The following is a 17,695-nucleotide window of genomic DNA, read 5'->3' on the forward strand; positions in this document are numbered from 1 at the left end:
CGGGCTGCTGCACCCGGGGCCGGTAGCGCAGCCTGAAGGCTGCTCCAGACCTGCAGCCCACGGGGCAGCGCGGTGGGTCCGGGCGGGGGCAGCGCGGAGCGGGCAGGGGCCAGGTGGGCGGCGCGGGGGCCTGGGCCGAATCCCTGCTGCTGCCGGGGAGCCCCGTGCCTCTCCGTCCCGCTCGCGGCTGCGGCTCCTTCCCGGCGGGACGCGCCCCCCGACCTGCCCCACTCACATGCGGCGCGCGTCCAGCTGCTCCTTCCCGGCGGGAGGGAAACTAGGCGCGGGGGACGCGCGCCGCATGTGGCCGGGGCAGCGGGAGGCACGTCCCGCCGGGAAGGAGCCACAGCCGCGAGCAGGAGGGAGAGGCGCGGGGCTCCCTGGCAGCAGCGGGGATTCGGCCCCTGCCGCCCCCCCACCCCGGCTCCTGCCCACTCCGCGCTCCCCCGCCCAGACCCACTGCGCCCCGCATATGCCCGTGGCGGGCCAGGGGGCGGGAGGCTCCGCGGGGACTCGGGGAGGGCAGCGTGCGGGGCCTGCTAATGCCCCAGGCCCCTTAAAACTTTTTTTTTTGCTCCGTCCCCCCCTTTTTTTGCTCCGCCCCCGTCCCGATATTTTATAGTGGTAATCTGGTCACCCTAACCGGATAGCAAATGTGAAAAATTGGGGCAAGGGTTGGGGGGAGTAATAGGAGCTTTTATAAGAAAAAGACCCAAAAATCAGGACTGTCCCTGTAAAATCGGGACATCTCATCCCCCTACACATCATGGTACATGAGAGCCCCCTGCTATCATCATTTTGGTTATATGGAGAGCCTGCAATTAGTGTTGTGCTCATTGTTAAGTGTTTTTACTGGGCATGCAAAGAACCTTTAAAAAAAAGAGACAAATATTAAGTAGTTAAAAAGAAGTGAGTTTCTTACCAGACTATTTAATAGTCACACAGGTTTTGGCCTGAGAACTGTGCTTAGCTGGCTGGTGCTGCTGCGTGCAGACTGTGCAGTTCAGTGCAAGGAAACCAGCAGGCTGGGTGTCTGGGAATGGAGCCTCTTAATTGCTGAGAGACAGGAGAATGGGAAACTACAAATCCCAGAATGCATCGGGCGCTCGCTTCCCGGTACCCCCCCCCGGGGTGCTGTAAACATGGCTGGAAGCAGTGGCAGTGCTAGCGGCGTGGTGCCGGAGTACGAGGTGCCCGAGTTGCTCACGCGCGTGTTTCACGTGGGTTCCTTTGGCGCGCTCTGGAAGCAGAACCTGCACGGGGCAGACCTGGCTGTGCAGGGGGCGGTGGCAGAGGACGGGGCTGCCGCCGTGGCTGAGGATTTGGGCTGCGGGCTGGAGACTGCAGCAGAGCTTAGGGCTGTGTGCAGGTAACTGCAACTAGTGCATGGGGGAAATCCTGATTCCCCCCCCGCCTCCGCGACACACTCCCTTCTTGTGCGGGTCATTCAGGGGAAGCAAAAGCCTTTGTAATGCATGAAAAGCATGAGGCTCTGGGAGAGAGGAAGGAGGGATCTGCGTGCTGCTGCAGGGCTGACCCAGAGTGGTGGGAGGCGTTTATTTAGCCTCAGCAGAAACAGCTAATTTCCTTAGGCCTGGTCTATATTTAAAAGCTTTGTTGGCATAGCTGTGTCAGTCAGGGGGGAGCCTTTTGTTTTTATACACTCCCAACTCCTGGCTGAAAGAGCTGTGCCCTCTGTGGAGATGCCGTTATATTGGCAAAAAAAGTTGGCTTGTGGCTATAACTTACTCTGCTTGGGGAACTGGTTTAAGCTATACTTGGTGCAAGTTGTGTATCGATTCGGGAGGGCTGGTAGGTATAGCTACTCCAGCAAACCCTTTCAAGTGTAGGCATGGTGCTTTTGTCAGTACTTTTGTGCTTAAAGTGATTTTGTCAGTATAGCTTATGCTAGTTCCCTGAACTAAATAAACGGTACTGGCAAAAATTTGCTTGTTTTGTTTTTATAATAACAACTGTGCCTACACTAGAGCTCTATTTGGTCTGAAAATGTCATAAAAAAAACACACCTCTAGCTGATAGTACAGTAGCGGCGAAAGTTTTAAGTATAGACTTGGTCTTAGTCTGCCTTGCATGCAGGGCTGGCTTTAAGCACAAGCAACACAGCTGACTCTTTGGGGCATAGACTTGCAATATGTGTGTCTTACTTTCCCACCTCCATTGTTAAGACTGGTGAGGAGGCTTCACTCCTTTGGGAGCCTCACGCCTGCTTGCAGACCAGTAAATTGTAAGGCTGGGCCCTAGTATCAAGGGAGAAAGTTGTCTAATGGCTAAAGCAACAGACTTGGAGTGAAAAGTTAATAGATTTTATGCCCAGAAAGGACCATTATGATGATTCTGTAATCTATCCTCCTGCATAAGAAAGGTGACAGAATGTCACCCACTCATTCTTGCAACAAGCCCATCAACTTGTGGTGAGCTAGAGTATATTTTGTAGACGTGCACCTGAGTTCTGTTTCTAGCTCTGTTACTGACTCGATGTGTGGCCTTGGGCAAATTTTGTGCCTCAGTTTCTCTGCCTCTGTAAAATGAGGTTAATACTTACGGTGGGTGTTGCGAGGCTAAATGCATTTATATTTGCAAAGTGTTTTAACATCAGAGTGAAAGGAGCTGTAGTTCTCCAGAGTATTTTTAATATGTACCATGTAGAGAACTGGCTCAAGTTTATATGGTTTGATTTTAATTTTTTGGAGTTCTTTGCGAATGCTAGAAAGAAACCATTTGCTTTTTCAAGCTACACACATTGGACTAAGTTCAGACCTGGTGTAAGTAGGCATGACTCCATTGAAGTCAATAGAGTTGCACCAGCTTACCCCAAGTATTGAATTTGGCTTGGTAAGTTTCCTTCAGCACCCAACTGCTCATGATAATTACAAGTAAAAAGAAAGTACATATACTCTGAACAGCATGCTGTAATAATAAAGGCTAGTAAAGCTGTAAGACAAAATTACCCCTGTGCCCATCTCCATGATAGCAAACACGGTGTTTAATATTATTCATCATTTAACCAGTGTTAACAAAAATGTCATTAAATGACAAAACTCATTTGTTAATTGCAATATTTATTTCAAAATGTGTGCCTGAGTGGAAAGCCAAAGCTGTTCTGGCAGAAGAAAAGCTGCTGGAGTGGGGTGACAAGAACATCTCTTGTTGCAGTTTGAAGACAGGAGGTAGTAACTATGAATACAGGGGGGAAACTATGAAGTACTAATCTAAGTGTCAGATCCATGTGTCAGATGCAGGTAAACATTATCTAAACATTAGAGCTTAGTAAGCTATTGAGGAAGGAAGGCCTGCAAAGATAATTGAGATGCTGCAGGAAGGAGTGTCTGTGATTCAGTAGATGGTGCTCTTCAATCTTGTCTTCACTGGAAAAACATACCAAAAATTACCACCATTCTCTCACCAGTTGAATTGAACCAGTGTTTGCGCTGCTGGACGCTTTAATGTAGATAAGGTTCCAGTGCTAAAATAATTTTTCGACTGGTTTGATTGGACTTGGCTTTCAACAGGTCTATTGATAAAGAGAAAAGGGGCTCAGACCACTGGAGCCTTGCCTACGTTAGGGCTCCTGCTTGTTTTAATACTGACTTAGCAGAACCAGAGGGAATTCTTTCGTAAGCCTTCCCAGTGAGGATACAGCCTTTGAGGTTATGTCTACATAGCAAAGAAAACCCAGGGCTGGCCTGTGCCAGCCAACTCAGGCTTGCGGGGATCGGGCTGATGAGGTATTTGATTGCTGTGTAGACTTCTGGGCTTGGGCTGGAGCCCAGGCTCTGGGACCCTTCCACTCCACAAGGTCCTAGAGCCTAGGCTCCAGCCTGAACCTGGAGGTTTTCACAGCAGTGAAACAGCCCTGCAGCCCAAGCCCCATGAACCTGAGTTGGGTGGCACAGGCCAACCATGGGTTTTTCTTTGCCTGTGTCACTGCATTGTGCTGGGTGGTACTGTGCTACTAGAATTGTAATCTTCTGGATAAGACATACAGTGTAAGTCCTGAGCACTTGCAGTTAACTTTAACAGAAGCAGGGTGTCCCTGGCCAAATTCCAGTTCACCATATTCTGCCTACCTAACATATCCTGTGTAATTTCAGCTGGACACAGTAGTCTTCACTTCCTGCCATAACTAGATAGTATGTCTTTGTGCTGTCAAATAGCTTTTGTTTTTCATCCCAGGAGCGGCTGTGCTATGGTTGCTGCTGATAATGGTTCCTGTTTATATTTTGTAATGTGTTTTGGGATCTGTCAAAATGAAAGGTGCTTGTGATGCAGGGCCTGTAGTCTGTCAGTATATATTTCATCACAAGGGAAATTGATAAATCCTTGCTACTTCTACGACCACTAAAAAAGAAACAGATTATGCCCTTACACTAGATTATCTTAACTCTGAAAGCCAAGAATGATGGACATGCAAATTTTGACCAGTGAGAAATATTTACGGAGGCTGAGATCACAATGGCCTGTGAATGCAGGAATTGCAGACAGGAACACTGGGGGTAATGGCAGGATGCTAAGCCTTGTGTTGGTGACAAAGACTACATTATACATTACATTCACTCCTATGTGAAGCTGTTCATGTAACCTCACCCTGATATGATAATGAACTCTAACAATTGGGACTTGACAAGCAGGTTAGGTGAGGGATAGAGGCATCTTCTCTGCAGGCTGGGGAGAGGCTGTTAGGCTTACCAGGAATGGTCAGTAAGGAGACTTGACATCTAGAGATAAGATTGGTTTCAGAGTAGCAGCTGTGTTAGTCTGTATCCGCAAAAAGAAGAACAGGAGTACTTGTGGCACCTTAGAGACTAACAAATTTATTAGAGCATAAGCTTTCGTGGACTACAGCCCACTTCTTCGGATGCATATAGAATGGAACATGTGTGTATATATATATATATATATATACATATACGTATATATATATACATGTTCCATTCTATATGCATCCGAAGAAGTGGGCTGTAGTCCACGAAAGCTTATGCTCTAATAAATTTGTTAGTCTCTAAGGTGCCACAAGTACTCCTGTTCTTCTTTTTTTAGAGATAAGATTTTTTCTTTCTCTAAGTATCTCACTGGGCTTTGCAGAGTATTCATTTTGAGGTATGTTATTCAAACACTTTTATTACCAACAAAGAAAAAACAGTAGTAAAACAAGTCTTCAATTTAACAAGAAAATAGTTAAGACTACTGCTGTTGTACTGCGTAACTTCATGCAGAATGCCCCAAGCATAAGAATCTCCAACCTCTAGAGCAGTGTTCTCAACCTGTTTATCATTGTGGGCCGCACCTAATGCTACCTGCATGGCCTTGAGGATGTTACATGGGCCACACCCCAAGTTCCACGGGCTTTTTAATCCCTTCAGTTTGTTTTTTGCATGTGCTTTTTAATTTTTCAGCATCCTTCAGTTTCTACTTGTTTTTCTCTGTATCTTCTATGTGTTGAGTTTTCCTCCTGCAGATCTCTCCTCCTTTATTTTCTTTTTCCTCTGCAGTGTTTCCCCATGTGTTGTCTCACCCCCCCCTCCCAATGTTACAGAACAGCACTCCCTTCATGTTGTCTTTTGCACTGCAGAGAGCAGTGAACTCTAATGCCATCTAGGAGAAAGGAGTAGGAGAGAACATGGGGCAGGCAGCAGCTGTCCAGGGTAGAGAACAAGTCACCTGACAGCAGCCCATTGGTCCTGTAGCAGAAGGAAGGCAGGTGTGCATACCCAGGAATGGTCTGGCACTGCTGAAAATTGGTTCCCTAATCTCTCATGTTGTTGTTCTCCTCTCAAACTAAATAGCCCTAGTTTTCTGAATCTCACCTGATATAGGTCTTCCCAACCCCTAAGACTGCCTCTGATTACTTTCAATTCCTTCCCTTGTATTTTTCCTGTCCCTCTTTCTTTGGGATGAGGTGACAACTTGAATGCATTCTTCAGTCTGTATTAGAGAGAAGCAACAGGCCACGGTCATCCCTGTTGTAACTCTGACTTCACAGGACTTCTACTTGAAGCAGATGCATCCTGGATGTAATCATTTTCAGTTTTATCTACAATAACTGTTCTCATAAACGAAACAGTGATTTCAATGAAAAGGTGAATTTATGCCTCATTAGACTAGTGTGTGAGGGGAAAGAGGGAGAAAAACTCCTCCCTCACTTCCTTTAAATAGCAACAAAAAAGGTAACGAAAGCAGCCTGTTTATAATGGGCTGAAGGAACTTTATAAAAAAAAAAGAGTTCATAATTACAACTTTATAATTTCCATAGTTAAATCCTGTTAAAATACATTACATGGTTAACTGTCTATTCTTGACAATCTACTTTATCAAATTATCTGACATTAAGAAGCAATGGAATAATATTTAACTTGGTGCATGTTCTAGCATCTATACCTATATTAAATCTCTTAAAAGACCTACCAAAGCAGAGAAATTGCGGTATTCAGTTTCCATGCACGTGTCTGGTTCTGATTTGTATATTAGTCAACTTTCACTTGCCTACCTACTAATCTTATCAGGTTGTGGAACTGATTTTTATAGATCCTTCAGTTTCTCCTGGATTAGAAATTAACTTGTATAAAAAGCTATACTTATCCTACAGATGTCATTGGCAATTATTGTTTTGCTTAGATAACCATTGTGGGTTGCTGTTCACGTACTTAGGTGGCTAGGTTCAAATCTCTAAGCGTTAAAGAGATCAATTCATTAATTTAGAGATTAAATAGTTAATGTTGGTCAAGTGCTTTGAAGATGGAAAGTACTAAGCTTCATTATTCTAGTTCACCTGCTGAATTATTCATTGTGTAAGTGTACAGCAGGCTTAGACTCAAAGATCAGTGTGGATTTTAGGTAGGTCAGGGGAGGTGCGGTTGCAGGTACCTTATTTCACTGCAGCCCCGATTAACCTTCTTGTTTTATTAGGAGGTGTAGTTGTAAGTATCTCCAGGCATGTGTTATAAAGCTGTATTAAGCAAGTATTAGTGTCTTAAAGTGTTAGTATTTAGTGTCATTAGTATTAGTGTCTCAAAGGTGATAAAAGTACTGTCTTTAAGAAAAAATATGTAATATAAAGGGTAATATCTTTGTATCCAATTACAAGGAATAAATCAGATAAAATATTAAAATGTGTTCTAAATAACTTAAACATTTAACAAGCGGAGTTTGCTACTGTGGTCATCCAATGTAAGTAAGGCTACAGTGAAGGCGTGGCTTAGTGGTCTTCTATTTCCAGGGACCACAGGTCCAACTTTGTACAAGTTTGACTCAGCTTTTTATCCCTGAGAGTATTTATACAGCTCTAGAGTATCTTTCCAGAGGAGAGCAATTAAATTCCTGTGACAGACCTAGTCAAATGCCTCCTCTTGGGCACTTAGACTGCTGTGAGTGGATCCAGCCACTGAATCGCTGGGTGTTTTAAGACTCCAGCATCTGAACAGAGTCCAAGCACTACCCCTGTCTTGGGTAGGGTGACCAGATGTCCCAATTTTATAGGGACAGTCCTGATTTTTGGGTCTTTTTCTTATATAGGCTCCTATTACCCTCCCCCCCGTCCCAATTTTTCACATTTGCTGTCTGGTCACCCTAGTCTTGGGGCACAGACCCTCTGTCTAGCACTCCCCTTTGAGAGCTGGATACCGAATCCCCAGACTCCGAACAAAGCTTAAACACATGCTGTCCCAGAACTCCAGCTGTGTGGGTGTTCTGGGTCCACTCCACAGGTGACTCTTCAAGGGCATGTGTTAAGTGTAAGACAAAACACAGAGATAGACTGCACAGGATTCTGAACCACCATTGCTCTGTACTTACCATTGCACAAATACACAGATCTGTACAAAAATAATAAATCCTACGTGCATTTCCCTGTCTCACCACTTCTGAGCATTCTTTGGACTGGGTCAGAGTCCTCTGGGGCTAGGGAAAGTCCTTTCTGCTGCAGTGCATGACTTGTCTTTCAGTTAGGGAGCCTCTCTTGCCAGCTATTCTGACCATGGCTAGTCTGTGCCCTTCCTCTCTCCAGTATCCTATCCAAAGCTTCTTGTCCTGTCCCAATGGGATAATGCCTGTTCGTTTGTTTTCCTTCAAGTGATTTTTTTCCCACACACTCTCCACTTTCCTTGCCCCCAGGGAAGTTGGAGAAACTAGATTCCGCCAACCTCTTTAACATACTCATTGTTTGGTCAAAGTACAGTTGTTAAGATTAATCTTTCTTCATTTTATCTAGTCTGGGAGAGACCTGTTTACAGTCTTGTCTGCAAAAGTGGTTGTGTGTAGACATAGAGGCATTCTGATACAACAGTTTTCATAACCACTTCACAAGATCAACTTACAAATTCAGATTTTGCAAACTGATTCCACAAATCATCACAATTCCATGTAGAACACTGCATTGTCTTTCAAGTGAGACTGTCAACAGTTTGTTTTGCACTGGTGTTGAAGAGCTCATGGCACTGTTTTACAAACAGTTTGTCCTGTTTTCTTCGGCTAGAATACTGGCTGTTGCCGTCCCACGTGTGAGGTAGCTCTTCATGCACGTGTTTGTCCAGCATCAGTATAGAATGCCCATCTTTTTTGCAAATGGCAGAGTGAGTTACACCTCTGCATATGACACAAACTATACAGAAAAACTTGTTTTCAGAAATATTTCAAGTTTTTAAATGTTAGATACTACTTGATTATATACTATACTCAAATAAATCCAGGCTCCCACAATACCATGGGCCTAATTATTCTTGTGTGACTCCACTGACTTTAATGAAATTATATAGGGACAAATTTGATCCCAACTGTATGGGCCCTTGCAGGACGGGGAAATTATAACTAACAAATCAAAAACATCTAAAAATGTGACTTCCATGGAAAGTGATACAATTCTAATACTGATATGTCTCAGACTACTAGATGTAGAAACGAAAGCAACACCCCTTCAGAAAATTAGTGTTCTTGGCTTCCTTATGTTATGATGCTTCTGTGTTAGTATCCTTTGACACAGTCAGCCATGTTTTTCTTTAAATCTTGTCCTACCTTGGCTTCTATAACTCTGTTCTCTTCTGGTTCTCCTCTGACCTCCTACCTTGGCTTCTTCACTGTGTCCTTCAGGAGACTCTTCCTCATTCTGCCCCCCTTCCAGCTTTCTGTGGCAGGTTCCACAGTGTTCTGTCCTTGGTCCTTGTCTCTTTGCCCAGAGATAAGTGTAGGGAGATCTCATCCATGAACACAAGTTCATCTCCAAGATGATTCCCAGATCTACCTTTCTATTCCAGACCTGACCTCTTCAGTCCAAATTAAAATCTCAGCCTTTTGTCTGACATCTCATTGTGAGTGTCTAGCTGTCACTCAAGCTCACCATAGCTAAAGAAGCACTTCTAATCTTCCTTCCTAAACCCTCCCCGTTACCTCCTTTCTAAATTAGTGAGGATAATACCACCATTCTGCCTGTCACTCAGGTTCATAATCTGAGCATCATCTTTGACTTGGACCTCTCTAGGCCTTCCCATTCAGGCTATGTCTACACTACAGTTTGTTGGCATAATTTATGTCGCTCAGGGATGTGAAAAAACCATCCTCCTGAGCAACATAAGGTACCCCGACATAAGCGCTTGTGTGCATAGCACCATGTCAGCAGGAGAGCTTCTCCTGCTGACATAGCTTCTGCCATTCACGGAGGTGGTTTTATTATGCCAACGGGAGAGCTGTCTCCCATTGGCCTAGAGCATTTTCACCAGACGTGCTGCAGCGCTGTATAAGTAGACATGCTGTAAATCTTGCCAATTCCTTCTGTATAATATTTCCAAGATACAGCCTTTCCTATCCATCCACGCAGCTAAAACTCTCATCCAGGCTCTCATCTTGATTTCTGTAATATTCCTCTCTCTGGCCTTGACAAATGCCATCTTGTCCTTCTCATATCCATTCAGATTGTTTCTCCAAAGGTCATTTTCCTAGCCAGCTGCTCTTACCGTGTCACCTACCTCTCTTTGCATCCCTCCACTATCTCCCCATCTCTGTTGTAAACACAGGCTGCTTATATTCACTTTCGAGACCATTCATGGCCTATCCCCACCCCAGCTATCCTGTCACGTTCACTATCGAGCTGTTGGTTTTGGCCTAGAGTGCCAGCCTCCATTGCTCACTTGTTAAATTTTTAAAACAAGCACCTCATGTTTTCTCCCATGCTGCCCCATATGCTTGGGAGGCATATCCTGTAAATATCTGAAGAGCTACCTCATTATCTCACTTCAAATCCCTCCTTAAGGCCGTGTCTACGCTACCAATTTGTGTCGACAAAAGTGATGTCGACATAATAGAAATAGGAATTTCATGGTCACACTTGCTCCCTCTGTCGGCAGATTGCATCCACAGTAGGGACACCATCATTGACAGTGTGAGCAATGCACTGTGGGTATCTATCCCACAGTCCTCCTGTTGCTAGGTGTTGTGGGAAGGTGTAACAGATCACGGTGCGTTTCGGGACCAGGCTCAGTGTCCTGTGATGCATTGCTTTCTGTCCCAGCACTCCATGGGCTTTCGGCTTTCTTTCGTGGCATTTTTTCAACGGCTCTTCTTTGTTGTACACCCCGACATCTTTGTGAGAAGGGATGGATCCCGCACTGCTCTCCTATGCTCTGTTAACTGTCATGAAGACATCGCAGATGGCAGTGCAATTAATCGTGAAGTTCCTAACTGATGAAGACTTGCAGGCGCCCGACATGCTGTGTGATATGGATAGGAAAATTCATCTTTGCTGCAACACGTACTAAAACCTTGACACTTGTTAGGCTGCTGATGTGCTGAGACTACTGCCTGTTATGCTGACTAATACTGTCTCATCGTTTACTTGTGCTCTCCCCATCCGTCTGCATCCATCTTTTGTCTTACATTTAGATTGTAAGCTCCTTAGACATCTCTTTTTGTTCTGTGTTTGTGCAGTGCCTAGCACAATAGAGTCTTGGTCTGTGACTAGGGTTCCTAGATGCTACGGTAATACATATAATAAATAACCTGTCAATGGTCTAGCATCGACTGTTGCTTCTCTTGGTCTGGTTCTGTGTTGATGGGGGAAAGAAAGAAGCAATTTACGTGGCAGGGTATTTTAAATGGCATCTGTTTGAAGCTACTCAGGGGTTTGGAATGTTAGACATCTCCGCAGGGAAGTGGATTAGTGGACAGCGTGCAGATGGAACAGTCAAAAGGGCCTGACTAATACATTTTCTCATGGCTCTGCAGCTTGGCATGTAGATATCTCCCATCTCTTATGTGGGGCGTGTGGGTGAATGGAGTAGAACTCTGGGATATTCAAGATAAAAGGTGTGATATAAATGTTAGATGTATTCTCCTTATTGTAGTGAATGGGAAACTGGAGACTTTCAAAGTTGCAAAATAAACTCTGTGAAGGGAGGGGAGAGGATATTGATTGTGGGGGAGGGGAATTTAAAAAATCCTTTAGCTTTCAGCAACTGCAAACATTTATTTTTATTAATTCAGATACTCTCCTGTAGCGCTAGCTACTTCCCATTAAGAAGTGCATTCTGAGGAAGAATTAGCAAAACGGCAGCTTTCAGAGAGATCCAGCTGCTATTCATTAAGTGGAAATACTGAGTACTGACCAGAAAACTGTCGTAAGCATTGTTTTTAATATAGATTTACCAGCTACCTAAGGGCTTAATTGTGAGCAGCCTTACTCACCCATTCAAGTGTCCTTTGATCCATATCACCAGTCTGTGCAGAGGAGATGGGGAGCAGCTTCTGTGGGGCCACTTATTCCTCGCTCCTGTGCAAGTAGGTGAGGAGGGGATACAGTTATGACTCTGTCCCCTTTCCAACAGGCTAGCTCAGGGGTTCTCAAACTTCATTGCACCGCGACCCCGTCTGATAACAAAATCTACTACATGACCCCAGGATGGGAAACTGAAATCTGAGCTGCGCCGCCCAGGAGAGCCGAAGCCTAGGCAAGGGGCCTATAACTGAAACCCTCCGCCCAGGGCTAAAGTCCTCAGGCTTCGGCTTGGGCCCTGGGCGGTGGGGCTCTGGCTTCAGCCCTGCGCCCCAGCAAGTCTAAGTCAGCCCTGGTGACCCCATTAGAACAGGGTTGCGAGCCACAGTTTGAGAATCACTGCGCTAGCTAATACAGATGAGTTGGTGCTGCGGGGGAAGTAATCTGCATCAGGTATAGAGCCAATGCAGCCACAAGCAAAGGGGGAACCAGGGACCAGACTGAGAGACTGAATCCCAGTCTGATTCCAAGACACTATAACTAATCACTGAAATTTTCTTTTCAAAAGGTGCTAGTAAATGTATCCCCCTGTCTTATCAACTTGAAAAGAACGATTCTGTCTATGGGGTAACACACAGGAGAGTGGAAGAGTTAAAGTTATTGCCGTACTGATGGATCATAAGAACCTCAAGAGAATTTGTTACCTGTGGTGAAGTAAACCAAAATCATCTCAAATTAATATAAAACACCATAAACTGGGTTATTACAATTAGGGCATCTGACCAGAACCAAAACTTTACTTCTATGGAAAGATGTTTCTACACAAGAGGCTTCATGTTTGATAACAATTGGATTTCTTTGTTGTGTATCGTTAGTAGTTAATCCCTTCCTAACAGCCGGGTTTATCAGAATGTATTGTAGCAGGAAGAAGTGAGTCTGATGTTGCAGCCAGCACTGACTAAAAGCTTACAGCCAGTGCTACTCCATTAAACAGAGGCTTTGCTAGCATAAATAACATACACTCTAAAGTTTAAAGGGATACCACAAAGACTTTAATGTATGATTTTTCTCTGTGGTTAATAACTCAGTTCTTCATTTTTGTCAGCTTGTACAAGAAAACTAGACCAGTCAATTCCAATATTTTTTTCTTTTATGTTACAATCCACTAACGGTCAGTTTCACTTTGTCTCATGCCTTAGCCCTTGAACAAACAAGGAGAATGCTATATTATACAACATCTCACAGATACTTTCTATAATTTTAAGATCATACATGCTGAACTCAGCAGACTTCATACACGGCAAACAAAGTAACAAATAACATCCTTAGTCTAGCAGAGTCTCAGTACTGGAGGACTGGATAGCATGGAGGTCAGTAACTCAATATGGAGCCTTTCACATCTAAGATACTGGTTCAAATCTGATCGAGGTTAGTAGTGACAGAGAGCCCTTGTCTGTAAGACAGCTGTTCATTGGCCTATGTAAAACAGTCAAGTGGCTGTCAGTGTTTTAACTACCATGTTGTGTCTCTATGCATGGAGCAGGTCAATGCACCTGGTGGTTGCATTTCCAATAGTCACTTGTGGCTAGTACCTGCGGTGGGTGGAAAATTTTTAGGACAAGGTGTATAGACTAGACCAATTATTGCCAGTTTTTGCAGAGGCACCAAAGATTGAATGGTAATGAGAACTGAATTACTTTTTCCCTCTTAGAAATGACTGCTCCTAGTCAAGTTTGAGGCATTCTAACAGTATAGGGAAACTTGCACTGTGACTGCTGTACCTGCTGTATGGATAGAGAGACACATGCTCCTCCATTTGTCAACCTGAGCAGGACAGGAATAGTTCCTGAGCATAAAAGGCTCTTATTAACTAAAAGAGACTATAAAGTGTTGTAATGCTTTTAGCTAATAATAATGGCAATGGTGAAGCCACCAGAAATTCCTACAAGTATCTTAAACCTGCAAGTGCTTGAGCACTTAAACATTTTGAAAGGCAAACTTTAAGAGCGATATTCAGAAGAGTCTGCAAAATCCTTATCTTCACTGCTTATTAGCCTGAGGGTATGTCTATGCTGGCAGAGTTTCTTCGCCCGCAGCTACATAGCTGCTCAGAGAGCACTGAAGGGAAACCGCTGTTGTGTGTTCACACTTTCAGCTGCCTGCACAATAGTGTGTTTGTGTTTGGCACTTGCATCGGTATTCAGAATGGTGCACTCTGGGCAGCTATCCTACAGAGCATCTCTTCCTCTTCTGCCACTAAGTATTGTGGGAAGGTAGAGGGGGTCACCGGGCATACAGGGTCCTGTCCCAAAGCCCTGTGATGCATTGCTTCCCAACCCAGCAATACCTGTGCTTCCATCTGCATTTGGCGCCATCTTTCAACGGTTTATGTATTGCGTGCTCTGCCTCTTCTGTCTGCAGGAATGGATCTCAAACTGATGACCAATATGCTGCTTGCTCTCACTAACACGTGAGTGGCAGTGGAGTTATTCCTTAAACTACAAAGGCAAGAGGTGTCCGACGTTGATCTCGCCACACGTAGTAGCTACGACATGAATTGCTTGTGGCATTCATGGAGGTGCTGACAACAGTGGCACACTGCTTTTGGGCCCGGGAAACAAGCAGTGAGTGGTGGGATCACATCGTCATAAACATCTGGGATGACAAGCAGCGGCTGCAGAACTTTCAGATGAGGAAAGCCACTTTCATGGGACTGTGTGATGAGCTCGCCCCAGCCATGCACTGCAAGGACATGAGAATGAGAGCTGCCCTGTCGTTGGAGAAGCACTTGGCGATTGCACTGTGGAAGCTGGCTACTCCAGACTGCTACCAATCAGTCGCTAACCAGTTTGGACCGGGGAAAGTCTACCTTTGGACTTGTGTTGACGGAAGTGTGCAGGGCCATTAATCGCATGCTGCTGCAAAAGACCGTGACTCTGGGCAACGCACGTGACATTGTGGATGGCTTTGCACAAATGGGCTTCCCTAACTGCGGAGGGGCGATAGATGGCACGCATATTCTAATTCTGGCACCAGACCATCTAGCCACCGAGTACATTAATTGGAAGGGGTATTTCTCGATGGTTCTCCAGGCGCCTGTGGGCATTTCATAGATATTAACACAGGCTGGTCCGGAAAGGTGCATGACGCTCGCATCTTCTGGAACACTGGCCTGTTCAGGAAGCTGCAAGCAGGGACTTTATTCCCAGACCAGAAGATCACTGTAGGGGAAGTCGAAATGCCCATTGTGACCCTGGGAGACCCTGCCTACCCCTTAATGCCATGGCTTATGAAGCCATACAAGGGGAACCTTGACAGCAGCAAGGAACGGTTTAACAATAGGCTGAGCAAGTGCAGAATGACTGAGTCTGCTTTTGGCCATTTAAAGGCTCGCTGGTGCTGCCTATATGGGAGGCTGGACCTGGCCAATGACCATATTCCTATGCTTATAGCCACGTGCTGTGTACACCATAATATTTGTGAAGGGAAGGGTGAAAGCTTCACTCAGGGCTGGACCGTTGAGTCTCAGTGCCTGGACGCTGAATTTGAACAGCCAGAGACCAGGGCTATTAGAGTGGCGCAGTGCAGGGTCATAAGGATCAGGGATGCCCAGAGGTAGCAATTTGAAGCTGAAAGCCACTAATATTTGTTGCTATGCTTGGGAGTGCAGTGCTTGTAATGCTAGGTGATTGTGATTGGTGAGACAATGCACTGTGAAGGTTTAAGAAAATTGTCTGTTGCTTTCCTTTCAGTTAATGGAATAAAGATTGCTTTCAAACCAAAACAGTTTTTTTTTTTAAAAAACAACTGGAGGAGAGAGACAAACAAAAAAACACATCAGCACTGAGGGGGATGGGGGAAGGGAGGGTCCCAGGAGGAGGAGGAGGGGTCCCAAGACAAATAAAGATTTGTGTATGTCCAGGTATCCTATGCAACCTTCTCCTTTGGAGTAGAGTGCAGTGGATACTGTACTTCAGGCAGGGCTAAACTGCAGAGGGATGGGTGTTGAGTGCAGTGGGTACTGGGAGTCCGCAGGGCTGGACTGTGACGGGGCAGGTGTGGAATGCAGCGGGTACTGACTGGAGCAAGGATGTTGACAAGAGTGTGTTGGCGGTGTGTGTGGGGCGCATGGAAAAGAGTTTTGCGACAGCGGCTGCATGGGAGGGCAGGCGCAGAGTTGCTCAGTTTGCAGTGCTAGGAGCGCCTGAAGCGTGTCCGCTTGGCGCTCCATCATGTTTAAAAGCCGCTCCGTGGCTTCGTTCCGGCGCACCACGTTCTCCTTTTGTTCTCTCTGCTCGCTGTCCTGCCACTCGTTCATTTCTTGTTTTTCTGCCGCGGAGTGCAGCATGACATCATGGAGAAGATCCTCTCTACTTTTTCGTGCCGCTTTCTAATTCTGCGCAGCCGTTCAGCCGGCGATAACAAAGAGAGAGGCTGGGTTCCCAAAGCCATATATGCGAAGCCAAAATGCAACATTTTACAGAAGCAATATTATTTGCAACACACAGACCACTGTATCAGTGTTTTAAAACACAACCCCTATTCACATACCTATCGCTAACTGGCTGACCCCAGGCAAGTACACATGACCCACAAGACCCCCAAAATGGTGAGTAGCTGCAGATGCAGGGGAATTCAGTGTTCCAGGACAATACTGGGCACGTGGCTCTTGGGGAGAGCCAGCACTGTAGGGGAGGGGCATAAGAATCATTCCTGTTCCCACATTTTCCACAGGCTGTGTTCATTATGGAAGATCTCTTGCTGCTCAGGGTGAACAGGGAATCAAGGGGAGGGTCTTCTCCAAGAGTGTCACTTCCACCCTGGCCCTTACGCAGCTCAAACTAATAATCCTTTGCATTTCTGTGGCCTTTTTCCTCCCAGGAGCTCAAAAAACTTCATAAGCAGTAACACATTTACCTTTGCAACACATCTGTAAAATAGGTAAGTAGTACATCTCTTAGTTTACAGATTGGGAAACTGAGGCATGGATGAAACAATTTGCCCAAGTTTACATGCACAGTCTGTGGCAGAGCAAGGTGCAGATCCCAGATCTCTTGGCTTCCAGTCCTGTGTCTTGACCATAAACCGTCCTTTTACCCTGTTTTAGCTGTTCATTTAGATCTTTACAATATAAATAACTGTTTCCTGGTGTTTTGTCTATACAGGCAGTCCTCGGACTTACGACACAATTGGTTCCTTAAAATTGCTTCGTAAGTCGAAACGTCGTAACTCTGAACCGCAATCCACTCCATTGCGGGACCGAGCATCGTAAAGTCAAAACCAATTGTTGTAAGTCGAATCGGTGTCAATTCAGAAACGCCGTTAGTGCCGTTTGTCGTAATGTCATAAAGTCGAGGACTGCTTGTATACATTTTGTTGAATAGCTTAATTGATTTTTAATTATGAAAGAAGAATGAAAAAATATATAACAGCTGTTCTTATTTTCAGTATTGACATGTTAAAGTCCCCTGATAAAGAAGAAGATCCAGAGATTATTTCTGAAGACAGCAGCCTAGTAACTCTTCGGTATGTTGGATTTTGATGCCATTATCAGAACCTGGATAAGATAAATTCTTTAACTGCTATAGTACCATAATGTGTTTGTCATTCAGGCAATGGTGTAACTGCTGGGCAGTTTCTAGTAATACATTAAAGATCTGGAAACCATCTTAGGGGAGTGTAGGTTGCACCAACCCACTGCTTTATGTGCTTTAAAGAATTCTGGAGTAAAAAATAGAGATTTTTCATGCCATCTGCATTGAAGGATCTCATTTAATAAAGACTATCAGTTATAGTACACGAGATTCTGATATGGCTGCTGAGCTTTAACACCAGATGCTTTTGGACTGACTTTTAGAGATGCTTAGAGTATGAGGCCAGAAAGGACCACCAAATTATCTAGACTGACTTCCTGCAAATCACAGGCCACCAACACCACCCAGCAACCACATACTAAACCTAACCGCTGAAATTAGACCAAAA

At 45.0% G+C, this 17,695-nt stretch overlaps 1 protein-coding gene across 2 annotated transcripts in view; it reads left to right on the top strand.

Annotated features, from left to right (window-relative positions):
- Positions 1 to 1,140: 1,140 nt before the first annotated feature.
- SNAPC3 (small nuclear RNA activating complex polypeptide 3) overlaps positions 1,141 to 17,695 on the top strand; it is a 37,150-nt gene continuing 20,595 nt past the window's right edge. For both annotated transcript variants that reach the window (XM_054032119.1, XM_054032118.1), the window contains exons 1-2: positions 1,141 to 1,369; positions 17,162 to 17,239. In XM_054032119.1, coding sequence (XP_053888094.1) covers positions 1,143 to 1,369; positions 17,162 to 17,239 — 305 coding nt within the window. In that variant the 5' untranslated portion in view covers positions 1,141 to 1,142. The remainder of the gene's footprint in view (positions 1,370 to 17,161; positions 17,240 to 17,695) is intronic.

This window comes from Malaclemys terrapin, chromosome 6 (assembly GCF_027887155.1).
Source record: "Malaclemys terrapin pileata isolate rMalTer1 chromosome 6, rMalTer1.hap1, whole genome shotgun sequence".
In the NCBI taxonomy this organism is placed as follows: domain Eukaryota; kingdom Metazoa; phylum Chordata; order Testudines; family Emydidae; genus Malaclemys; species Malaclemys terrapin.